Source organism: Gambusia affinis, linkage group LG07, assembly GCF_019740435.1.
Source record: "Gambusia affinis linkage group LG07, SWU_Gaff_1.0, whole genome shotgun sequence".
NCBI lineage: Eukaryota > Metazoa > Chordata > Actinopteri > Cyprinodontiformes > Poeciliidae > Gambusia > Gambusia affinis.
This window is the reverse complement of record NC_057874.1, coordinates 19,105,485-19,130,526: the sequence shown is the minus strand read 5'-3', so window position 1 is coordinate 19,130,526 and position 25,042 is coordinate 19,105,485. Positions and strand designations below refer to the sequence as shown.

Below are 25,042 nucleotides of genomic sequence, written 5' to 3'. Positions count from 1 at the left end.
ATATTAATTCCTTCTTCTAATCCCTTACAACTCGGCTCCCTGAGCTTGACGAGTGTTGGGCTCAGACAAAGTAATTTAGCATGCAGATTAATGCAACTCCCATCTCCTGCAGGAACCGTCTTAATAAACGCATTTAAATTGCGTACATTTACAATTAGAATAATTTGGGGCTATCAAATAAAACACAGAAGTGAGAAAAGTAACTCATCAGCACAGTTTGTCTCTCTAAATACATTTGCATAAGTGCTTCGCCCCTTTTCGCGCTGAGGCATAAATTGTGCAAAGCACTTGTAGCGTCTCGCTAAAGTTAAAAGAAGAAAATCTTCCTCCTTCGCCCTTCAGTTGTGTTCACGGATGACTCAGCCGTATTGCTCTAATTAAATTAATCAGAGTCCTGCTGTCAGGTTGGCGCGTCATAAGCAGTGTTGTTGCTTCTTTTAATTGCTTTTGCATTTTAATGTTTGCACTATCTCAGAGTGTGCAGCTCCCTCCCTCCCTCTCTCTGTTTTTTTGGTGTACAGTATGAGAGACTGTCCATGCAGAACAACAGACTCTCTGAACACACTCAGGAGTACAGAGAGTGTGCAGGTCTGGTCATCAGAGCTCCTGCTGCTGCACGCTTCAACAGGTTTCAATTTAGGCCCTTCGATAAGTCACCTCTGTCTCTCACTGAGATAAATGCTTCCACGAAATAAATGACTTGAAACTTCTCGTTTATATTTGCCAGCGATCTTGTATACTTTTATTTACTTCCACATTTTTGTCGTATTTATCTTCTTCTTCGGCTTACGTTTTAACCTTTTTAAAGAAATTTTATATCTCTTAGCTTTTGCAAATAAAGTCAGTACCGGTAATCCCTCACAGGAATCAACTTTTGCACCGGAATCACACAAAACCGAACCAAGTAAATCTGGTAGAGTATTTTGGAGAAAATTTCTTAGTTTCGTCTCATTTCAAACATCCTGACTTACAAGCAACTTTTCAGCAGGACATAGGAGCTTCTTTTAAATCAATAAATCCTTATAATACAGATGAAAAAGTACTACTTTCATAGGCAGATTATTTAACTTATACATTTAGACATGTATCCAAAGTTAAGTGAAAAAATCTAGAACAATTTTTTTTGTTGTTTATATTAAGGAATTATTTTAAAAAGTTTTTATATCTCGCTGAAAGGTTCTTAAGACTTAGTTTTGTCTCTTTTCAGGTGTAATAAGATATTTTCACTATAAGCTCGTAAATGACTTTAAAAGCTTGGTAAGATTTTGTGTTTTTGCAGTGCACAGCTTTAACAAATTTCTACTCCTTTTGCAACTCTGTTAAGTTTTTAGTGTAGCAATATCATAACATTTTCTTTAAACGCATACATTTCACATTCATGTTTATTTCCTTTTTTGTTGTTTGCATGTTAACAGTATTGTTACCACAAATAAGGAAATATCTCAACATAGAACAGAACAAATAGAACTAAAAATTATAAAGATGTATAAAATATCAGTCAAATCCTGAAGAATTAACCACCAAATAGCAGTCAGTCTCTGCTCTCCTCTTTCTTTCAAACTGTGAGCTCTACATATATTTACTCCATATTATCACCTTTATCTACTGTAATTACAGAGCTGACGTAACTGGGAGAAGATTCACACAAACTCAAATCCCTTTCGCACATAAATCACATTCTAGTACAAATATTTTTGTAAACTTGTAAAGAACTTGAAGTAAGATGAAACTAACCTTCAAGTAGCTTTTTGGTAAGAAACTTGTGTTAAATAAATATATTCCTTAATATTGATGAGGAATATATTAATATGTTATACATTGTTTTCATTAAATTAGCTTTGACTTATCATATTTACTCTGATAGATAAAAACAACAGGAACAAGTACTTTTAATCAATATTTACTTACAACAATGTAACACACTTCCATCTCAGGACACAAAAACAAGCCGCTAAGCATTCTGGGAAATAGTTTCCACTTCTGTCTTTTTCTTCAGTTTTTAAGTGCTAACCTAAAAACTCTTGGAGGTTTGACAGAATTAATAAAAAGTTAACACAACTCACTACTGTAAGTTTATCTTTCACAAACTCACATTTAAGTTCAAAACTAAAACTCACTAAATTTATTTGACTTAAATAGTAGAAAACAGTAAACACAACTAATTGCAGCTCAAGAGTTTTACAGTGTATATCATGCTGAAAAGTTACTAGTAAGTTGTTTTTTTTTTTGTCTCATTTCAAGTGCAGAAGGATATTTTCAGCATGGAGTAAAAGTACTTGTTGAGGTTTTGTGTTTCCACAGTGCAGACTCTGTAGATATGAGGAACCGTCTCTGGGTTTGTATTGTGAATCTACTGACATGCATATGAAGCAGCTGTGAGGGAACAGAGATAAAGCAGCGATTCTTGTCTGCATTGTTGCTATTCATTGGAACCGTCCTGCAGAGTGGAAACATGTGATAGTGAGATGAATCCGTCTTAAATAAACCCTGCAGCTCTACCATGAAAAGCACCTGCTAGGACTTAAGCTTTTTATCAATGGACGGTTCTGAAAAGCTCTCTGGTTTTTTTCTCCTCCTGGTCTGGCTATGCTCTTCTTTTTGCCGTGTTTCAGCTAAAACTCATTTTGCTGTAGCTGCAGTGTAATCAGTGCCAGCCTCTGATTACATTGTACATCTGTTCTTTTTCAGCTCGGTGTCAAATACGAATGTGATTATTTGCATTTTATTTTTACTTGGACGCTTTCAAAAAGAAACTCTTCAAACGCCAAACTCCAACTTTCCTCCCATCCATCTCTGCATGACTTGGCCTGCTGTCTTGAGGATCTGTACTCTAACCTGCCCTCAGCAGCCTACTGTGATTAGCCAATAAATAAGTAATTGTACATCATAAATCAACAGGGAGCGCTCTGTCAGGGAGATTTCTGCTGCAGTGCTCTCTGAAAATGACTGTACTGCTTGAAGAGAAGAAAGAAAAGAGAGATTAATGGAAGAACGGATCGGAATGAATGAGGTTGACTGTACGATTTAAAATATGCTTTGGCTTGAAGGATTTCCTCCTGCAGCGTTACACACCGACAGCGGCTCTGTGCGGTCTGATAAAGCTGCCAGTACATTTTTTTTAGCTGGTTGATGTTGTTTGGATTTGTTCAAATAATGCTTGAGGACATTTTTCACATCACATGAAAGCCGCGGTTCGGTCGCACCGCTCCTGATTTCAAGGTCAAAGTTTCTATATTAGTCTCTCATCGGAGGAATTTCTGCAACTCAGAACATCAATATAGCAAAACAAGTAACAGCAGCTACAACAATAAATACAATTTCAAAATAATATTCATGCTCTTTGCCTTACATTGTTTTCATTAAATTAGCTGACTAATTTGTGTGATTTTATTGAGCGTAACTTAAGTTAACCCTTCCAAACAGAAAGTGTCAGTGACGATCCGTCTGAATTTGCAGTGCCGTAATTCTGTGACTCTTTGCGCTATCTGAGACACTCCAACATTTTCTGAAACAGGAGACGTTGCGCTTTAATTTTTCTGCCAAGAGCAGACATTTTCAGTCTGAAAACAGGATCTCATGTCTTTTGTTCTCAAAACTTGTAATGCTTTTGCTTACATTTTCATTTTGAAAGCAGGACTTCATGTCTTTCTTCTCAAAACTTGTAATGCTTGTCCTCAAATCTTATCCTCGCACTCAGACAGGCTGCGTTCACATTGCAGCTTGAAGTGACCCAATTCCGATTTTTTTTGCCATTTACGCTTCCAAATAAATGTGTATGAGTTCTGCAGTGTGAACGGGCAAACGACCTGAAAGTGTCCCACATGCGCAGTAGAGGGCGCAATAACGTCGACGTTTTCAGTGTTCTGCCAGCCACCAGAAAAAGAAATGTTCAGTGTTGCTAACGGTGGAGCACAGCTTACACATTGGAAATTGTTGTCTGCTACAATCGATAGTAGCCACACAGGCGCCCCGATTATAAACGCACCCGACTGTGACTCTATGGTAGAGTAGTTGTCTTGCAATCGGAAGGTTGTAGGTTCGATTCCAGCTTCCTCCTGCAACATGTCGATGTGCATAGATGAAGCTCTGGAGTCAAACCTGTTACTATTGAACATCTTAAAACTATTTTTTGTGACAAATAAAAATGTGGTTGAGTTAGTTGGTGCTGCTGGTGGCACAATGCATTGTGGGATACCTGGCTGGCAAATCCCCAGTCACATTTCCTTTCACATTACATCAAATTAACTACAATATAATAAGTTTTACCTCAACTTATTTAAATCAGATGCTTCTTGTCAGTACATAAAAATAGTTATTCAATAAAATAAACATTGTAATTCACTGCACACCCAGAAATTCACCAAAGTCAAGTTTTATTCACTTTTTCTGTAAATATAATGTGTACCATCAATTATTTTCTTCCAACTGTGAGTGGTACCTTTAATGCTTTGCTCTCTTTTATTTAATGTCCAAAAAATAAAACCCTGTCAGTTTCAAAACCTGAGCGTTTTACAGAAAACAATCCACAGGCAGCAGAAGGTTAAATCATGCTGGTCCCAGTAGATGGGAGCATAGTTTTGATTCCATCTATTTTCCGTCCTGCCAATCTTGGGGTTCATCGAAACCCACGCTCACCTTTCCACATCCACATATTCCTTCATTTCCCAGCAGAGTCCCGATATCTTGATGCTCATCGCGGCTCCTGGCAGCGTTTTCATCCGCAGTCCCGTCAGCTGTTATCGCCGAGTGGAGAGGTTGTCAAACTGTTTATCATCACCAAACTGGCGGTGATAGTAGATGAGCATGACTGCGAGGTGTTGGAGTGAAACACGGCGATAGACAGACTGAGGCAGGCGGCGGATAATGGGGGTTTCTCTGCAGGTCTTATCTCAGCCTGCGGAGATCGGAGCTTGGCACTCTGCTGAAGTTCAGGCTGCAGACGACTGAGTGCAGCTCCTGTTTTCTGAGGTTTTTACTCACCAACCTGTTGGCTGTTCGCTCCTCAGGGCTCGAACGGAAACCTGCGACTAAACACCATGGTGTGTATAATTACACAGATTGTGAAAAGAGATGAATGTGAAAAACGATGCAGAGATAGATATGAATTTAATCGTTTCTCTAGATGTGTTTGGTCAGACCTGGTGATAAGGCCGCAGTATCTTTTCTCAGCGCTCAGAGGAAAACGTAACGCAGTCAGTGCACCTTTTATAAAACTCTTCACATCTACACAGTTTGTAAAGATGTTCAACTTTGAATACGACGCAGGAAAACAAGTTTTATTTACTGTTAAAGACAGAAATAAATAACTTTTGTTGCAAAAGCATGATCTCAAAATGAACAGCAGAACAATTTAAGTGACAAAAATTTAACCTCATTTGCCACAAGCCTCACTTCTGCTCCCTGTGGGCTGTTTTTGAATAATGCTCAGGTTTTTCCTGCTTTTAAACTCACACATTTTTTTAATTTTTTGGACATTTAATAAAAGCCAGAAGTTTACTCACACAGTTGGAATGAAATAACTGATGGTACACTGTAAATTGTAACATTATATTTAAGGAAAGAGTGAATAAAACTTGACTTTGGTGAAGTCCAGTGAATTTTTGTGTGTGTAGTGAATTACAATGTTGATTTTAATAGAATAAAATAAGTGGATTTAACTATTTTTTATGTAGCTATAAGCATTTGATTTAAATAATTAAAAATAAAGTGATTAATTTATTTACTATGCCATAGCAGAAGGGTGGAGGATATTCAAGAAAAGACATGTGTGACCTTTACTCTGGACACAAAGGCTGCGTTCACACAGCAGGTCTTGATAATAAATTCCTTTTTTTTGCTGGAATATGATGTTTTTGCACCATCCTTCAAGCTACAAATTGACTGTGATTCAGTCATACTTCTGTGTAAACGCATGCGTTCACGTTGCACAGCAGCACATCACTTAGTGAAACAATAATGGATGCTGCCAGGATCTGGTCACGCCGCTGTAGCCCTTCTTTTTCTTCTTCTCCTCTCCATAACTCAGACAAACCTCTCACTCAGAAACAGGCATCTGCAAACCCCAGATTTGGCCAAAACGTCTCGGTTGTTATAAACTCTGTGATCGTGATTGAGCAGCAGGGGGAGCCCACTGAGAATGCTGCCTCCCACTCCAGTCAAAATCACCATGTCCCTTAAACGCTCTTAAAAGTATACATTTGGGAAAACACACAACAAATTCAAACCTGATCATCAAATTGTTGTTTTCAAAATCCATTAAAGATGTTTCACATTGGTATTTCTGCAAAATTACAAAATCTCACTATATTTTGAGTTAGTGTCTCATGGAAATATCTTTGTAAACTTGACAAAACTAACTTTCACGTAACATTTCAGCAAGACAGGAGCTTGTTTTAAGTCAATAATCCCTCAATGTTGATCAGAAAAGTAATAGTTTTCCAACATGTTTCCAGTGATTTAAGTGAAAAAAAATATCCCAGTGAAAGTAGTATGTTTTTTTAATCAATATTTAGAAATTATAATTATTATAAAAAAAGCATATTGACATTTATAATAAAGTTAACATATGATTCGATGTTTACTTCTGTTTGAATAAGTTATCTTTTCTGAGTGAAGCGTTGAGTGCAAAATAGTACTTTTAAAAAAATCAATATTAAGTAACCATTTACTTTAAGAGAAGCTTAAATTTATTTCTAAAAAGTTACTTTTAAGTTAGATTTTTACTTATTTGAAGACAGAATAAGACAGAAACTAAAACAAAAATACTCTCCAGTCCATCAATACTTTATAGTTCAGAGCTTGGCACTTTAAAAACAACTAAAGTGGGCAAAGATATTTTTCAGTACTCAACAAAAAAACTTCTTCTCTCACTTGTGGTTTTATGTGTTAATAGATGCAAAACATCTCCAGTAAAACCCCAAACAGTTTTCTACCTTTCTGGTCGCCCCACATATTTCTGCCTTCGCCTCCACCTGGCTGCAGCGAGTTCTAGCAGGTACCGCGTCTACCTGAGTGCATCGCCTCAAGGAACACAATGGATCCATTAATACTGGCTGTTGTGTCATAAAACAAGAAGCCATTTCCACATTTTCATACTTTCCACACCATAAACTGTACATCTCCTCGCTAAGAAACGGCTCAAAAGAGTGTGGAGCGGGCATCTTACAGAAAGGCAGAATGTGACAGAGAAGGAGTGGGAGGTAAAGAGCTTATTGTGAAACTTATAAAGAAAAAAATGTTGCGTTTCCGTTCCCCGCTGCGTGTATTTTACTCCATCAATGGCCTGCTGTCCTTGTGTTTTCACACTTCAGACCAACGGCTCTAGCACTTCATTGACTTGCTCTGATGAATGCCATTTTTTCCACCAACTGAGGCATTTCCAGCTGGTACGTCTGTGGAGTGTGTGAGCTCTAGAAGAGGCCAACTGCATGTGACAGGAGCTCAGCTGTTTGTGGCTCTTTTCTGTCACATGTGCAGCGAATGCTTGATGATCTTTTTATGCCGCATCAGTTCAAAATGGCTTCACTGTTTGGAGAAACACATGGTTGAGAATGTCAAACAGCACCCTTTGTGGGCCGTCCATAAAACTCAGTTATTACAAGTCGAATATTTCTGAAAACGGAAAAACAAAGTAGTGTAATCAGTAATTGTTGTTGTTGTTATCTTACCGCTAGATTAACAAAGCAATTTGCACTAAATGCATGCAGGAGCAGTAACAACCATCAGTTAGCAATTTTGTTTTTTATCCAAGCTGTTTCTTCTTAAGTTAAAACGTTTAGACAGTTTAACTGTAAATCTACCAGATCAAAATACATTCATAGTTCATTTATAAGCAAATATGATATCAAATATGGCATTATGGAGAAGGCACGTCACGTGTCTAGTAACTATGGAAAGAATGCCTCGCCGTTATGTAGCCTAAAATGTATGGAAACAAACTGGTTAGCATCTCCTCTTTTGTATGTTTTTTTAATCCTGCTCCGGTTTAAACAAGGGAAACATTGTTTATAACATAGTGATATAAATCATTAATGTGAATTCATTCAAAGTTGGTAATTTGATCAACACATCAGGAGGGAGGAAGAACGGGTCGGTTTCTAAGCTAGCTGTTTCAAACATCTATGAGCCACAACCAGCTGTGTTGCGTTCAGAGACCAATTAGCTCGACTCGAACAAATCGAAACCACGAATAAACTGGGAAAAACAACTTTGGAAAACAATTTCAGTCACACTGTTCAAAACTCCTAATCCTCACTTCTGACATCCATCATGGCGCCTCGAATGATTTAGTGACGTAGTCGCAAACGTTCAGTATTAAGGATAAAATGACTTGCTCTTAGAAAAATTTACATTTTAAAAAATTTATAATTTCAACAACTCTTTGAAGTGAACCCAGCCTGAAGACTCCTTTCCCTTCAAAATCCAATAACTCATCACTAAAAATAATTTCAAAAATGATCTTAATGGATGTATTTTGTCAAAGAGAGTAAACAAATTAATTTAAAAACATCCAGAATATTGTTGATAGGACCTCTTTATTTACATGCTGTGTGATGGTCTGAGCAGTCAAAGGAGATTCAAGCACAGGTTTAGATTCAAAAGTCTTTTTTTTTTTATTGAACCCAAACAAAGAACATGGATCAATAATAAACAAATTACAAATTTGGGCCCATAAAAGAGGTCAAAGTAACAAAATTAAACTCAGGCTAACAAACAGACCTACTGAAACAAACAGACCTACTGAAATGAGACAAAAGGGGAAACTTAAATACTGGCTGATCGGGCCACATGGAAAACACAAAGGGGGAAAACACACAAAAACCTAACTATAACTAACAAAGGAAAATCCCATTCCCCCCCTCTTGCTGATGAGTAGTGGTGTAAACCAATTTGCAGTTTCAATAGGCTGGCTCCACCCCTTCTCCACCTCTGTTCTCCTGAAGGACTGGAGCAACCAGCACTGAGGTGACTCAAAAACAAACAAAGGTTAAATCAAGCAGAACACAACAGTGTAAACTAAAATGTGCGCACAAACCAAATTATTCTGTAAATTAAATCCTAAACTTAAAGAAATCCAAATATAAATGTAATGAGAATGGCTGACCTATTATGTGATTAAATATTACCGCATTTGTGTGGCTGTAGTTGCAGCCATCACATGCTGCTGTGGAAAACTGGTGTTGCATTCAAAGCAGGCCAGAAAAAAGCAATTTCCTCTTGAGTGTGTTGTTTGAGACACGTACTGGCAAATAAAATGCAGAAGTAATAGCAGAGGAAATACCTGTTCTTTTCTAACTTTGAGATGGACACACTCATTCAAATGATACCTTTTATCCTCTGCATGCAACACTTTCCTATTTACCCACCTTTCTTTCTCTGGCTCTGCTCCTCCATCACATCCACACAGCTCGATCCCAAATGCAATGCCGCCTCACAGTCAACAAATGGAAACCTTTGTAGTATTTCTTGCTTGCAGACAGTGTTTGGTGTTACTGACAAAACCTTTTTATTGCCAGAATAAAACATTTTTTGTACAAATCCTTAGCAGACGAGACATCTTGAAACATCAGAGCTGCGGTTAGTAAAAGCTAAGCTTCGTAGCGTAGAGGTCGAGACATACATCCACTTCTATCTGGAATGTATAAGCAAATAAAATATCAGCACCCGGCTGTAAAAAAAGCCCCCAGAGACGTTCTCCGGTTTCAGTCCGAAGAAGGAATTTTTATCGTTCTCATTGTTTCTCACCCAAACTTGGAGGCCTGACCACCAAAAAAAGAACAACCTCAAAGCACCATTTTATACAAAACTTTATCTAAAACAATCATTTTGCATAATATTATTTTTCAGATTCCTAAAGACAAGCTTAGTACCGTGAGTATTTTAGGTTTTGGATTCGTTTATCCGTTCCGCTCCATGTAGCGTTGGGGCTTTTTCAAGACCTAGTCGGCCTTGAAAAAGCTTTAGAGCGAGTAAAGATTAATGTTCCCTACATCAACAAAGTATCAAATAACTTTGAGAGGAAAACTACACCCAAACTTTGTGGTTCTCCTTCGTCCTGAAGTTTTCCACCCTGACTGCCCTCTATCTGTTTTACCATTGTGGTTTAATATTGTTGCTTTTCTCTGTCAAAGGTAACATCTGTTTGATTATTTAGAAGGAAAAAACTACTTTGAATAGGACAAAGAACCAGATTTGGTCGTCTGGAACTTATTAGAAATGTTAAAAATATCTACTAAACAGAACTAAATAAAGTAAAATGAAAGTTATGACAAACATTGTTAGGTGGTAAAATATGATCTCAGGAAAGCCACGTTGTTTAAGGTTTGTTTATTTTCTATTTTAAATATATTTTAAAAGTGCTTGCAGAAAAACTATGAACTACTGGAGTGTAAAAGATGTTGATTCAGTAAAGTCAGAATTATTCAGGTAAAATTTAGGATTTAATGTTTATATAAGTGGTAAATTTACCATACAGCTGAAATACACACAGCGTGACACGTACACATTTTTACACCAGTTTTATTAGGAGGAAAGGGTCAGAATTTGAGCAATCTTTGTTGAAAGCTTGTGGAAAAACCCTAAAATGTTTGAATGTCAACTAATGTATGTAAACGTTTTAAGGACATCAATAATTTAATCTCTGACATATTTTCTCTCATTTTGTGACATTTAGCAAATATAAATGTCTTAGGTAATTCCAACTGACCGAAAACAAATTTGTTGGATTTAACTTGAGAAAAAATTATTTAATGTGTGAAATTAACGCAGAACTACGGACCCTTCTGGGTGTTTCCTTGTAAAGCTTTTTCTTTTCTCACTGATCAGTTCATGTGCAATAATTGAAACCTGTAAGCCTTTCTTACACTGTACTTTCTGCTATTAGGCTTTATGTGCAGTTCTGTCTCAACCTTACACAAACAAACATAAACATGATTTTAAATCAGGTTTTTGCACCAAAGAGTTAAAAAATATAAACATGTTTCCCTAAAATATTAACATTACTAACATACATGGAAAAAAGCTTTGAAAACCTTTTATAATAGCAGAAAGTATGATGGCCGCCGTTTTAAAGGCTTTTAGTATTTAATTATGCCACATGAACTGATCAGTACATTATTGCAAGAGAACACAAAACCTATTATGAGGCAACGCAAAAGCAAAGAAGAATAATAGGTCAGCTTTCAGATATATCTTTGGAATGATTTGCTTTTATTTAATGCCGTTACTCCATGAGCCGTTTACCTTTTCATTGCACTTGCTGGGCATCAGTAGTTTGAAGTGCAGCGATTTCCTCGGCTCTCGGTTAAAACGAGTGTATATTGTTGAGCCCGGCCGTATATCCCTTAGTTATTGGGATCATACGGGGAGCATTCCCGTCTGTGGAGGATTAGTCAATATTCAATTAACTCTGGCAGACGGTCATGGTGACTGTTTATCAATACCTCTTTTTAACTGCACACCCACGGCACACTTAATTAAACTTCCCATTAAGGGCATCAAACAAGTGAACAAACCGAGACGGTAAACAGCTGGAAACCAGTCACTCCCAGGCTTTGACTAGGCCCTGGCCTGAGGTCTCGGCCGAGGCCACACACACTTTCCACAACTTCGTAGAAGCAGAGAGAGATGTTGCATGTTTTGGACATGGCCTCAGAATATTTGTGTGGTTATTGATGTGTATCTGGGACAAAGCTGTGACCTTTGACCCATGAATTATTCATTTCCTTGCATTCCAGAGTTGAGCGTCTGGGACTGCAGTCTTATGAGGTTGAAACCGGGCTGAGGTTAGTGGCTTCTTAAGGGAAAAGACTTAGAAATTATGTTATTTGGGGAAATTAGACATGTCCTTTGTCCAGCTTTGTTTCTGTCCTGCATTTTTCCTTTTCCAGTGAGCTTAAAGTCAGAGGCAGGGCAGCATTCAGGGGCAGTGATGACTGTCTAGACAGTGATAATGATCTGCTAACATGCGATCAAACATGACAGTGCTGCTGCTGCTGCTGCTGCTGCTGCTGCAGATTTCCTTTGGTAAAAGCAAAAGCTGTCATGTGTGGACATAGATGTTAGGCATGTAGACAGGCAGCAGAAAGAAAAGCTGTGACAAAGGACATGTCTAATTTTCCCAAATAACATAATTTCTAAGGGACTTCTAAAGGGAAGTCACGTACACATTTTTACACCAGTTTTATCAGGAGGAATGGGTCAGAATTTGAGCAATCTTTGTTGAAAGCTTGTGGAAAAAGTTTTCGACAAAGATTTTTTCACAGGCTTATGGATATGACAATATGCTATATCCATAAGGGCAGATCTATTCAGTCTAATTCTATGCTTTGTGAGTAATGTTACACTTTATTATTTATTTTACATAATTTTTATAATTCCTAATTATACTTTCTGAACCATTTAAAAGGTTTGTTTTTAAATGTTTTGACCAAGATAGTTTCAGTTTTTTAATTATGTACGGTATTGTACACTGGCTGTTGTACTGCTAACTGCACTGACTGAACAAATTAAATTTGTGTGAAGCTATTAGTGTATTTAAATGTGCTGTACAGGTGCAGAGTTATCAAATAAATATGTAATTCAGTACATTTACGTCTGTGTTTACATAGAAACGTTTTAATCCTACGTTCAGGCTGAACGCGTTTTGCGCATCAAAAATGCGTCCGATGCTGAAGACGCTTGACATGTTGCTCCTGACTCGCATCAAATCTCTCTGGACGAGTGTTGGGATGAATCGTTGTTTTCCATTGCCGATCTCTTTCTACAGTGGCGGATGAAATTGAGAAAGTTGCACCAAAATATCATGTTGTGAAAGCTTCTGCAGTCATAACAAAAACTTGGATGTCTTTCCTGAACATTTTTGGTTTTTATTGAACAAACAACAGCTGATAACGGTTGGAGCCTCTCGGATTTTTTCCCCTCTCGGTTACTTTGAATAATGTAAATTAAATATTTAGAGTGTCTAGGTATGATTTACTGAAATAAACAAAATGTGTCCATTGTGTGTTTTGAATTCTCCAGATTATTCAGTTGTGAGTTTCAGAGAGTAGCTGGGCGCTGACGAGGTTCGCTATCATGGTGTTTTCGTCTCACCCGAGCCCAGTTGGGTGATCCGATAAACCGTATTGCTGCCTCCATCTTCTGGCAGCTGCAGGTCACTACGTCACATAGCAGAGGCTCTGATTGGTTGACGTTGTGCGTCCAGCGGTGAAAGCTCAGGTTTCCCAGCTCCAGTGTAGGATGTGCGTCGAAAGATCGAAACGTTTCAGTCTCACCACTCCGGACGTGTGAAATGCATCGCGACGCGATTATTAAATTAAATTATTAATTACCATTATTAAAATCTTTCAAAACACCAAATGTGCTTTAGAACAGATTTTACTACTTAAACTGGTAATATTAAGACTGAAATACTAAGTTTTAACATGAATGAAGGGATGAAAAATGCATTTTACATTGACTTCAGTGCCTGTCCCTTTTTGTCTGGATAGAAGAGCTCACATGTGGGCTGCATAAATTTATTTATGTAATCAGTGTTTTCAAATTAATTTATAATCCCTGCTTGACTATTAGTTAATTTTTTATGTTTATGAACAACAACCAGAGGTTTCAGCAAGTAAGTGTCTGTTAAATTAGAAACTCCAAATATATGCTACTGAGATAAAACATTTCCTGGAAAACAGGTTTTAGTCATTTATTTATTTCCATTTTTCTGTCTTAATGTGTAGATCAGGGCTGTTCACTCCTGGTCCTGGAGGGCCGGTGTCCTGCAACTTTTAGATGTATCTCTACTTCAACACACCTGAGTCAAATGACGAGGTCATTATCAGGACTCTGGAGAACCGTACTGCATTCAGGAGGTGATTCAGCTGTTGGACCAGGGAGACGTCTAAGAGTTGCAGGACGCCGGCCCTCCAGGACCAGGATCGCCCACCCCTGGTGTAGAACAACAAATTCTCAGCTGTTTTTTTGTACAGCTTAGTTAGAAACCGACTCTAGATTTAACTCTGGACCTGGACTAGCTGTATCTTTTAAACTGAAACTTCTTTGATCCTTTGTGTTGTCCTGAATACACTTGGTCCTTCACTCCGGACAGATCTGCTGATAAAGCGCCTACCTGCACCAGTCTGTTCCCCAGACAATATTGCTGCTGGCGGACAAAGTATGAAATATAAAGCAGCTCATTGAAGAGTGAAAGAACAAGATAATCCTGTAGATACATGCAGCAGAAATTAGCTTCCGCTGAACGGATGAGGCAGGCGGATAGGGATCATTTGATACCGGTTCTGTGTTCAGGAGGCCGTCAGGATGCCCTCTGTGGGAGGTATTTTGGGCAGGTCTGGTAAGAAAGCCCAGTGCTGACCCAGGAAACAGGAAAGATATTTTCTTACTTCAAACAACTTAAAGCTGCAGTATCTAACTTTTGTAAAACATATATTTTTACATATTTGTTGAAACTCTCACCATGTTAATTGGTAAAAAAACATCAAGCTCCTCTGCCTTCAGGGCTAACGGGAAACAACCAGTCAGAATCAGGAGGCGGGTCTTAGCGCTGTCAATCACTCTCGAGTTCCCCTCCTGCTCTCTACTACACTGCAGCCAGCAGAGCCTGTCATGAATGCTAAGGCTAGTTAGCATGGCCACCGCTGGCGGATAAATGGTTTTCCTATAACGGTAAGTTGTTTTGTCCATTAGCACATTTAGCAGGGCATACATGAGGTTGATTGTCGGTGTTAAGACCCTCCTCCTGTCTCTGATTGGTTATTTTTGGTGAGGAGTGATGCCTTTGTTCAGATGGCAGTAGTAGTTCATGGAGGAGGTGCCTCCATCCCCCTCCTGTCGGATTACTGTCAAATAAAGACAACTAGTGACAAAAAATGTTTTCAAAAAATTCTGAAAAAAGTCAGACCCGACTTTGTGCAACTTTTTGGACAACCTCTGCTCCGCTGCTCACTGCAGTATTCCACTGAATAAGTGTGGGATAATGTTCTGCTTCTTGTTCTTTTAGTTCTGCAGAATAGACATTGTAAAAATGATTTTTTGTCAATATTTGCTGTGAATATAGCGAATAAAGCCGATGAGTTCCTGTGACGTATTTTCGCTCAGGTTGCTAGGAGACTAGTCGATGTTGACCCGACTTTTATCGTGTTGTTGTCAACTTTAAAAAATCTGAAGTCTTGCGACAACTAGAGCATTCATGTTGATTGCGCAGGAGACTCCACTTCTGCTTTTCAAACATGTACGGGTGTTTAATTGCACATTTGTTTGCAGCCATTTTCACAGCCAAGTGCAAACGTAGTGTTGGGGGCGTGGCCAGTAGCAGCTTGTTTGGATTTAAAGTGATAAATCGTCCTAAAACAGCTCAGGGAGCTTTGTGCAAAAAATTTAATGAACTTGTTTCCTTCTTGTTCAGGGAAGCGTATTATGTCACCTTTAATGTGTGAATATTAACCCTGTGCTGTTATCATCTGAGTCGAGGATGACGGGACCAGACTGATGGCTTCAGCTTCTCACCGCCGCCGGAATCCATTTTTGTTCTCACGAGGAAATGAAAATGTCAAATGTAGATTTGAAAACGCGATGGCTCAGCACTATTTAGAGATATTTTGAGATAAGACAAGCAGCGTACGCCGCCAGTGTAACCTTTTGTCTGTGTGATGGAATTTATTTTTTTTATATAACAGTGGAGATAAGGAAGGCGGTGGGGTTTGTTTACTCAGCCCACAGATAAGCTGGAAAATAATCCTTTCAGCTGTTTTTGATCAAAGCAGGAAAGCTCCTCTATGTTCACAACTCGATTGTAATGCTCCAGGCCTCTTCTCTTTGTGAGTCCCCCCCCTTTATGGAGCTGAGTCTCTGTCCTCTCCCGAAGTTTGCTGTGTGTGGAAATGCTTTCCCCCTGGGCGCCTTGTGCCAGCCCCCTTCCCCTCCCACCGGCGTGGGGGTGAGCTTTCCCAGGACAAAGAGATGGATGTATAATAGAAAGAAAAAGGAGGGGTGGGAGAGACAAAAAGACAAGCGGGCGTGCGAGTGAGCGGGGAGGAAGTGGGGGAAAAGTGGGAGCACATGTGAAAAAGATACAAACGTAGAGGAACAGAAGTACAGAGAAGCAATCAGGACTTTTTCCTCCGCTACAGACGCCACTGCTCACTCATTACAGGCTCTGCAGGGTGTGGGGTTTGCAGCACACGGTGCAGTTGGAGAGTTGCTGCGGGACAGCACATCAGTCCCCCCTCCGAGTCCCCCCTCCTCCACCACATGGTACAGTCCATTTAAAAGGTTGCATGTCATCGCAGTGTGCGGGGTCCTCTCAGAGAGCAGCTGCTCGCAGCACATTCTGCACGGCGGGAGCGTTTCGCTTTCCCTCCGCCTGCCGCGCTGCAGCTCTTCTCCTCCTCCTCACACACATGCTCTCCAGGTCTCTTATGCAGTAACAGGTCAGCCCGGTGGACAGGAAGGACCTTACTCTGCTTTTTATGTGCAAACTAAACACTAAGACAGAAGTAGTGCAGGTGGAGGAGGAAGAGGAGAGGTTGTCAGCTTCGCCCAGAGTAACGCTCCTGCTGACACCATGCTGCTCTGTGTGGATTTGCTCCTCAGGGGAAAATCCTTAAAATGATGGAAGACAACAAGCAGCTGGCACAGAGGATCGATGGGGCCATCCAGTCAGCGAGTCAGGAAGTGACCAACCTCCGATCCGAGCTCTCCGCGACCAGCCGCAAACTGGCAGAGCTGGGCGCCAGCAGCCCCCCGGCGCTGGAGAACCACCTCCAGCACAACCACCGCGATGACAGCCTCCGCTACAGGGGTGAGTGTCTCAGCACGTCGCCGGCGACTCGCAAACAAGCTCTGTGAAACTGAGAGTATCAGCTAATGTGGGGAAATGTCCCCCCACTTTTCCCTCAGTTGACTCGTTTTCCCCTTAAACTGGGTTTTGGGAGTGACAGCAGGAGAGGCGGGCGGTCTGTTGTTAGACAGGAGGGGTGAGAGCGCGGGGGCCGGAGTCGTTTCCCAGGCAGCAGCTGGGCTCCGGTGGGGCTCCGTGTCCGACTCTTTGCTCAAGTTATGGCAGCAGCTCCGCACACAGAAACTCAGAAAGTGGGTGTTTGTGTCTGTTGAGGAGGCTGGCGACTCCACGGCCGCGTCGTTTGGTTGGGAACAGCCAGATGCACGATGGCAGCGAGTTTCAATGGAGAAGGTGAAACTTTTGGTTTATGCTTAAAACTTTTTCATCCCTGAATATTTGTTGTTTTGAATTTAGTGTTTAGAAAGTTTTTTTTCCCTTTACTAACACATTCTGGTTTCTTTTCTGTGTCTGATTTCTTGCTTTGAGTAAAGTTTTCTATTAGTTTTAATAAATGTTGTCTTTTCAGAACAAAATATAAGACTGATTGAAATTATTATTTTGTTCACATCTGGGAAGTTTTGGTAACTTTAATTTTGTTCAGATCGCTTTGAGATATTGATGCTAACCTTCAGAAACTTGCTGTGATTTCTAATGTATGTATTAAGGTTGCTTCATACATCAGGCGTAACATTATGACCAGCCTTTATGACTCATCATCCACCAATGCTCTGGACTTTCTAACACTTTTTTTAAAAATCAGAACCAGCATTTTCTTCTTTAGCATTTTGAGCCATAGCAGCCATCTGTTGTTTTTCTCTCGACGGTCATTAATTATAGTTCTCCTCTCTTCCTTGGACCACTTTTTAAGAAATACAGGCCATAAGAGACGAGGAGCAGCCCACTAGAGCTGGAGTAGTGGAGATACTCTGACTCTGCCAAAAATGTCTGCATTTAACACATTATTTAAAGGAAATAATATCAACTTGGTGGCTGATATGGATTCTCATCCACTAACAGATTCATTAATGAAAAGATAATTGCTGTTTTTCACCCTTTCCTATCAGTGGTCATGGTGTTATTCCTCAATAGTGTAAATTGATTTCAGAAACAGTGAAGTGATCTGTTTTTCTCTGGAGGCCAAGCAGTGAAAGATTTACTGAAAGATTTACTTCAGCTACCTGCTTTCCAACATTTCCTTAACTACAATAAACTTCTCTAAGTTTTTCTCTCATTCATACAAGTTGCAAAATTCTATTTATAAAGTAATAATTTGACTCTATCGTTCAGAAAAGGGTTGATAATTATACTGTGCAGTTATTGTAGCTAACCGGTAATCTGATAATATAAATGTTTGAATCACTTTTGGTTGACTTTTCCTGACTTTTCACTCAAACATTAAGGAGATTTTTAGATCATATGTTTCAATTATATTGATGTTGAAGTGAAATACTGATCAGATTCAGATGCACTAACCTGCAGTGTTAAGAATCACGTTATTTTTTGTTGATGCTACACTGTAAAACTTTTGAAGGTGGTTTAGCTTGAAAATGAAAGTTCACCTGCTGCTGTTAAAATGCAGTTTAAGTCAACAAGAGTTAATTGGTTTTAACTGGGAAATTAAAGTTTATGAAGTTGATTTAACAACAAGAGACAAGTTGTCTAAACAATGTTTTTAAGTTCATTCATCTTGAATTATGAGTTTTGACTTAATGCTTCAATTTAAACCAAATAATTATTTCATAATATGCAACAAAAAGAACTGCTCTCACTTTCTTAAAGAGCCACATTTCTCTATTATTTTACTCACAATATCAAGTTAAAATAAATACTTATTTTATTTTAGAATAATTAAAATTCTTGTTTCAAATTGATTGAACAAAATTTCTGATCTGATGATGAATTTTATTAAACATGAAAATGAATTGTTTAAAAACATTTAGTGTGAACAGAACATTATCCTCAAGATTTAAAATAAACATTTGTCTTAATAACACAGGAGTCAGATCAATGTTACACATTTTCATCTCAGGATTCAGAAACAAGCCGCTAAGCATTCTGGGAAACAGATCCCAGTTCTGTCTTATTTTTCTTTCAGTTTTTTAAGTGCTAACATAAAAACTCTTGTTTATTAAACTCTTGTAGTTTTGACAAGATTAATAAAAATGAACACAACTCACTACAGTAAGTTTATTTTTCACAAACTCACATTTAGGTTCAAAACTAAAACTAGATAAATTTATTTGCCTGGAAGAGTAGAAGACAGTAGACACAACCAAATAATCTCAGATGTTTTACAGTGTATGAAGTCAAAGTAAAGTGATAAAGGAATGAATAAATGAGTGGGTGGATCGTACCGCTCCACCCACTCAGCTTCACTTCCTCCTGGACTCTTCTGGTCTCCAGTGGTCAAGACTTTCCTCTCGTCGTCCAACAAATTAAAGCCTAAAGTGCCACCCACCTTTTCACTGCTGGCCGAAGCTCGATGATGTTTGAGGGGAGGGAGAAATTGTAAGTTCGATTCTTGAGAAGAGGATCCGGTTGCCAAAAATCCTCCTGCTAGTTTTGAAATGAAGGTGTCAGAATGTGGCATGAAACAATTACTTAATTCACAAAGTTAGTCACATCATATTATTTATTCAAGCTTTTATTCTGGTTAATTATGATTATTTTTCCACTTACAGCTAATAAAAACAAGACATTTATAATAAAGCATTGCATCAAATCAATCAAATTACAACATGGTCTGTTTAAATAGTCATTTCCAAATTGTTATTCTGCCAAATGAGCTTCATCAGAAAGTGTTTTCCAGTTGAGATACTTGAGATGGGCCTGTCATTTGGAAACGTTAAGGAACCAGGTCACATGAAGTACCTGGATCAGGGCAAAAATAATAATTCATTGCTGCAAAGTAAATCCCACAGTAATCAGCAGAAAGACAACCTTTCACTGCAAAACACAAAATCCTACCAAGTACTTTTGTCTAGATTTTAGTGCAGATATTTTAGTACACTTTGAATAAGACCAAACTTGATATAGGAGCTAATTTTAAGTCATTAATTCCTTATTATAGATTTTTAAAAAGTACTATTTCTACTTGCAGATTTTTTCCAGGTAAAGGAAAATTCTTGTTGTAAGTGAAATAATCTGCCAGTGCAACTAGTACTTTTTAAAATCAATGTTAAGGGATTATTGACTTGAAACAAGCTGCTGCGTCTTGATGAAAAGTGAGTTAGTTGTATCTTATTTTAACTGTGCTAAGATATCGGCACTAAAAACTAGATAAAAATATTTTGGAAGATTGTTTTATATAACTGTAAAAACACAAAGTCTTACCAAGTCAAGTTTTTAGTGCTCATATCTTAGTAAACTGGAAATAAGATACAGCTGACTTACAAGTAACATTTTAGCAAGATATAGCATCTTGTTTGAAGTCAATAATTCCTTAATATTGATTTTAAAAGGTTTTAGTTCCACTCAGATTTCTTCTACTTATAATAAAACATTTTTTCCATCCAAGTTAAATGGTAGAATTTAGTGTTTTGCAGTGTTTGCCAGGTAGTGTTATTTGGTGAATTTGATTGGATGGAAACAGACTGTATGTGTCTGATTGATTTGATCTCATTGTATATTTATCAGGGACGTTCCGATCAGATTATTTGCTGCCGATTCCAATACCGATCATCCATAAGGCCGATCTCTGCCGATCGACTGGAATGACTGTTGATTTTTTGCTTTAGGTATAAATTATATTATCGCAAAATGGAAAACTAATCTGGCAATAAATTCACCAAATTTAGACCTAATAGACATATTTTAATACGTCTCTCAGCTCTGAGCAGACGTTCGGTGTCAGAGTTCACCGTCTGGTGGCGGTTGAGCGGCGCTCCGTCTGTGAAATATTACTACCAGTACAGCGTAGCGGCGGTTCAACAGCGAGATCACAACCAGCGTCTTACACCGCCAGCTCGAAGACTTGAGTTATTTTTGGTTTATTTGTTTAGTTTTCTGAATGTGATGCTAGTCGGGTGAGTGTTGGTAGTTGTGCGCTGCTTTACCTGCTGCCTGGCGGCTCTGGATGTCCTTTTTTCCTGCGTTGAGCCTCGATGTAGCCAAACTCCGTCAAGTGCTTGTTTTTTTAAATTCATATTATGTTCTTTTTGTTGATGCATTTTGACGCGCTTCACTCCAGAGGTAATTTTCCGCCGGAAAATGCAAACGTCCTCATTCAGTCGAGCGTTAAAGTTCCACATGACAGGATTTGCTGCTGCGCGCCTGTGCAGTGTGAAGGAAAGAGGAGATGAGCTGCACACGCAGGCTGCGAAGTGAGATAAATGTGATCTGCTTTGGTGATCGGCGATACACTTTTTCACAGAAATCTGCCAATTATGATCGGTGGCCGATCGATCGGCACACCTCTAATATTTATGTTTATAAACTGGATCTGTTTGTTTCTTAAAGTGCTCTGCGATGACGGGATCTCTGTTTGTGTCTATGACGCTATGCGGTTTTGAACCTTAACGGATGATAAATTACACGTAATAACCAAACCGTCTCATTTCAAATAAGAGGAGGAACAATGTTTTCTTTCTTCCTGGCAGATTAAAGTTGGTCTAAATGCTTCCCGACTCCTCAGGTTTGAAATAACTCAGCCGGGTTGAGTTAGCCGCTGTCCATCAGTCTCTCTCCCTCTGCGTCTTGTAGGGATCTTTGTTAACTGGCCGCCTGACATTCCCACATTCCTGAATGTCAGCCTGGTGATGTCACATTTCCTGTTCCCACAGCCCAGGCCAGCTCTCTCTCTCAGGTGACTGATGAAAGCAAACGCAGCCAAACAATCCCCCCGCCTCCTGCTGCAGACGTTTCACCTGGTCTGCATTACGCTGGGCTTGTTTTAAGATCATTCGTCGCTGTGATGAGCCAGCATTGGCAGGAAATTTAACTATTTCTTGCTCTGCATCTCTGTCCAAACCCAGCTGTCGGTTAGTTTTAATGTTGGAGCGAACATGAAGCTGTGGTCCTTTACATGCATTAAGTGACTTCCAACAATCTTACTGAAGTGCTGAAGTGTTTTTGGGCTTCGCTGTGCAGCTTCAGTGGTAACTAGTGCAACAGTTTTCTTTCATTACAGTTTAGTTTTATGTTGTTGTGACGTTTTGTTTTTTAGATTGTGTTTTTATTAGTTATTCTGAGTTAAATCTCACTTAGTTATAGCAGTAGTTTAAGTTTTTCCTACTGTGGTTAAGTTTTAGGTGCAGAATTCAAAAAGTATAATAGTGATACTCAATAGAAGATAAAATTTTCAAAAAATATATTAAATTATTGTTTTATAACAACTGTCTCCGGCGTTTTCCCCCAAAATTTTAGCTGTTGCATTTTGCGGACAAGTGTAGTTGCCACCATGAGGAATCTGGAGTGCCATAATTTGCCGACAACTGACGTAAAATCAATAATTAATAATTAATAAATAGTTTTAGAAACATTAAAGCAAAGAATATAATATCTGTAATCTCAGTATGTCTTAGTTGGTTTTATAAACACAATTCTTGTTGTTCCTGTTAGTTACAGTTTTTCCCCATGAATTGCTGTTTTTATTTATTTATTTTAGTTAAGTTTTAGTTGACTTTGATAACTTTGCATCCAACAAGCCTGTTCTTCCTGCCACCATCGAGCGCCAATGAAAAAAGGAGAAAGAAGTTTCTAGACGTTTAACTTCATGATGGTTTTATTTGTTTTTTTGTAGATTTATTGTCACTTTTTGGAGCATAAATCTCCTGACAAGAGGCTGCTACTTGCAGTGTCTTTAGATGAGTGAAGGAGCAGCCCTGCCTTCTTTTATTCAACTTATTGACAGTAATTTATTCATTGCTTCATTTCATTAGTGCCTCTTCCTCTTAATCTGTCACACTGATGTCAAGTCCTTGCTTAAGATTCACAAATGACACTAATGTTTACTCTCCTGTTATACACTTCCTCCAACAGGGAGCCGGTTGAAAATGTTGTGTCCTCTAAAATCCACTCGCTTTAACCTTACAAGTCTGTACATTATTAATTCCTGTTAGATTAATGCCTTGCAGTCAGTCAGTAGGACAGAGCTGATCAGAGAGGCTGCCAATAGTGAGGCATAATCCTCGCTGACACACAGCTGTGATTACTGAAGGAGACGGCATGAAGTTAAAGGATGGACGCTCTAAAACAGCCTTTACTGCAAGTAATTCACACGTCGCTGTGCATCTGAGTTCATGAGGGTTTGGTTAAAATTTCTTCTAGCATTCGTATTTAGTGATGCTCCAGTTAATCAGCCAGTGGTAGAAATGAGCCACATTGATTATTGATTTCTTTTCTGTTCAGTAAAAAGCATCAAAACGAGAAAAATCCTACTTTTTAGACTTTTAGAGACATGCTTTGATGGATGAACAGGGATAATCTTGTAATCTCTTCATTTTCAGAACTAATTCCTCCATCAAAAACGTGTTCTACATTGTGTGATACGTAAATCTAAATGTGGAGAAATAAAGGTTTTATATAGATTATTAAATCCAGTCACATAGATAGGGAATATGTTCTGCTTTTGTTGTTTCTCTGTTTGGTATAATGCATGTTCATAAGGATGAAGAGCGTAGAATTTGAATTGTTTATTAAGTTTCACCTAACGACATCGTCTGATTTTAATGTTTAGTTTTTCTTTCAAAATTTAAATGTTTACTGCCTGGATTTATTATTATTTTTTGACCATGTTGTAACATCAGAGTGTTTAAGAGGCAGAGCAAAACGGGCTAAATGAAATAAGAAAAACTTTTTAAACCAGAGCTTCAGCACTACCAAACAGAAACTTTGCAGTGTCATCCTCTCTGTATTTTCCCTGGAGACACAAATGTAAAGGATTTTTAAACTAACTTTATTATAATCAAATTCATGAGAGGCTTTACTTTAAAAAAAAATAGAAACCATCTCCAATTTAAAATTACAAGAAAGCTTTTGAATTAAAAAGCTACTTTAACCTCTCTTCTGTCATTGAAACGCTGCAGAATACAGTCATCCTGCGCTGCATGGCGGACGGTACCGCAGATGAAACCTTAAGAGACTGCTCAAAGGCTTGCTGCTAGGCACAGATAGTCATTAAGTATTTCTCTAAAAAAGCTCAATAATTATCTTTTCTCTGTACAAGAGGAGCTGCAGTGGCTCTAATGCTCTCCTCTGCAGAGTAATTGTAGAAAAGAATCCTCTCCCCATCTGGCCTGTGTTTGTCAGAGGCCCACTACTCTCATTACTCCATTGTGCACATGTACAGGGTTGGGAACATATTGCCAAACTGCAGGGCCAATATCCCATTCACTCTGCTTCTTTCTCTTTAACGCTCCCCAGAGAGCGCCCGTCTTCCTGTTCTCTGTCCACATGCGGAGCGAGTGCGCCGGCCGTACCTCCAATCCCCCGCCTCTGGGCTCCCTCGGCCACGCCCTGTCTGAGGTCAGCGCAGTGTGTGGGACAGTGTGTCCAAACAATAGCCAGAGAGAGCCGGCCCCGCTCTTCCCCAGTCTGTCTGCCTCCTAGAGCGTTCCCATTAAACCCCCTCCAGTATAAAGGACCAGTAGAAGCAGAGCAGGATCTCCAGTAGCAGATAGAAATCCTGTCCTTGGTGGGTGTCGTGATTCTGGCTTTGTTGTGCACAGGGTTTTACAATAATTCAGAGAAAGTACATTTTATGGTGATATGCTAAATTTTTGGCATTTCACGCATGCAGCGATATTGAAGTTGTAAAGAAGAAAGCAAACTTGGCTGAACCGCCAGAAGAACGAAGAAGAAACTGTTGTTAGTTTATAAATCACTGAACGGTTTATCAACTTTCCAGAAAACTCAGGTCTTCTGGTTCTGGTCTGATCCACAGAACCAGAACCCAACATTCTGCGCACCATAAATCTGGAACAAACTTCCAGAAAACTGTAAAACAGCTGGAACAGAGTTCCTTTACATCTAGACTAAAATCCCAGCTGTTTAGAGTTGCTTTTGAAACATAATAAATAAAACATTGATGAACATTTTGATGTGTAACGACTTGACAAAATGTAACGTTTCAATTGATTTTTATTTATTAAAAAAATTGGAAACCACATTACCATTTCCTTCTACTTAACAAATATAAACCTCTTTGTCTTAGTGGATCCCAAGGAATCCCAGAAAATCAATTGAAAGTTTTTGTGG

At 38.9% G+C, this 25,042-nt stretch overlaps 1 protein-coding gene across 1 annotated transcript in view; it reads left to right on the top strand.

Moving 5' to 3' along the window:
* Positions 1–25,042, top strand: part of LOC122834039 (kazrin-like) — a 156,815-nt gene that overhangs the window by 55,203 nt on the left and 76,570 nt on the right. Inside the window, exon 5 of the mRNA XM_044122126.1 lies at positions 16,600–16,807. Coding sequence (XP_043978061.1) covers positions 16,600–16,807 — 208 coding nt within the window. The remainder of the gene's footprint in view (positions 1–16,599; positions 16,808–25,042) is intronic.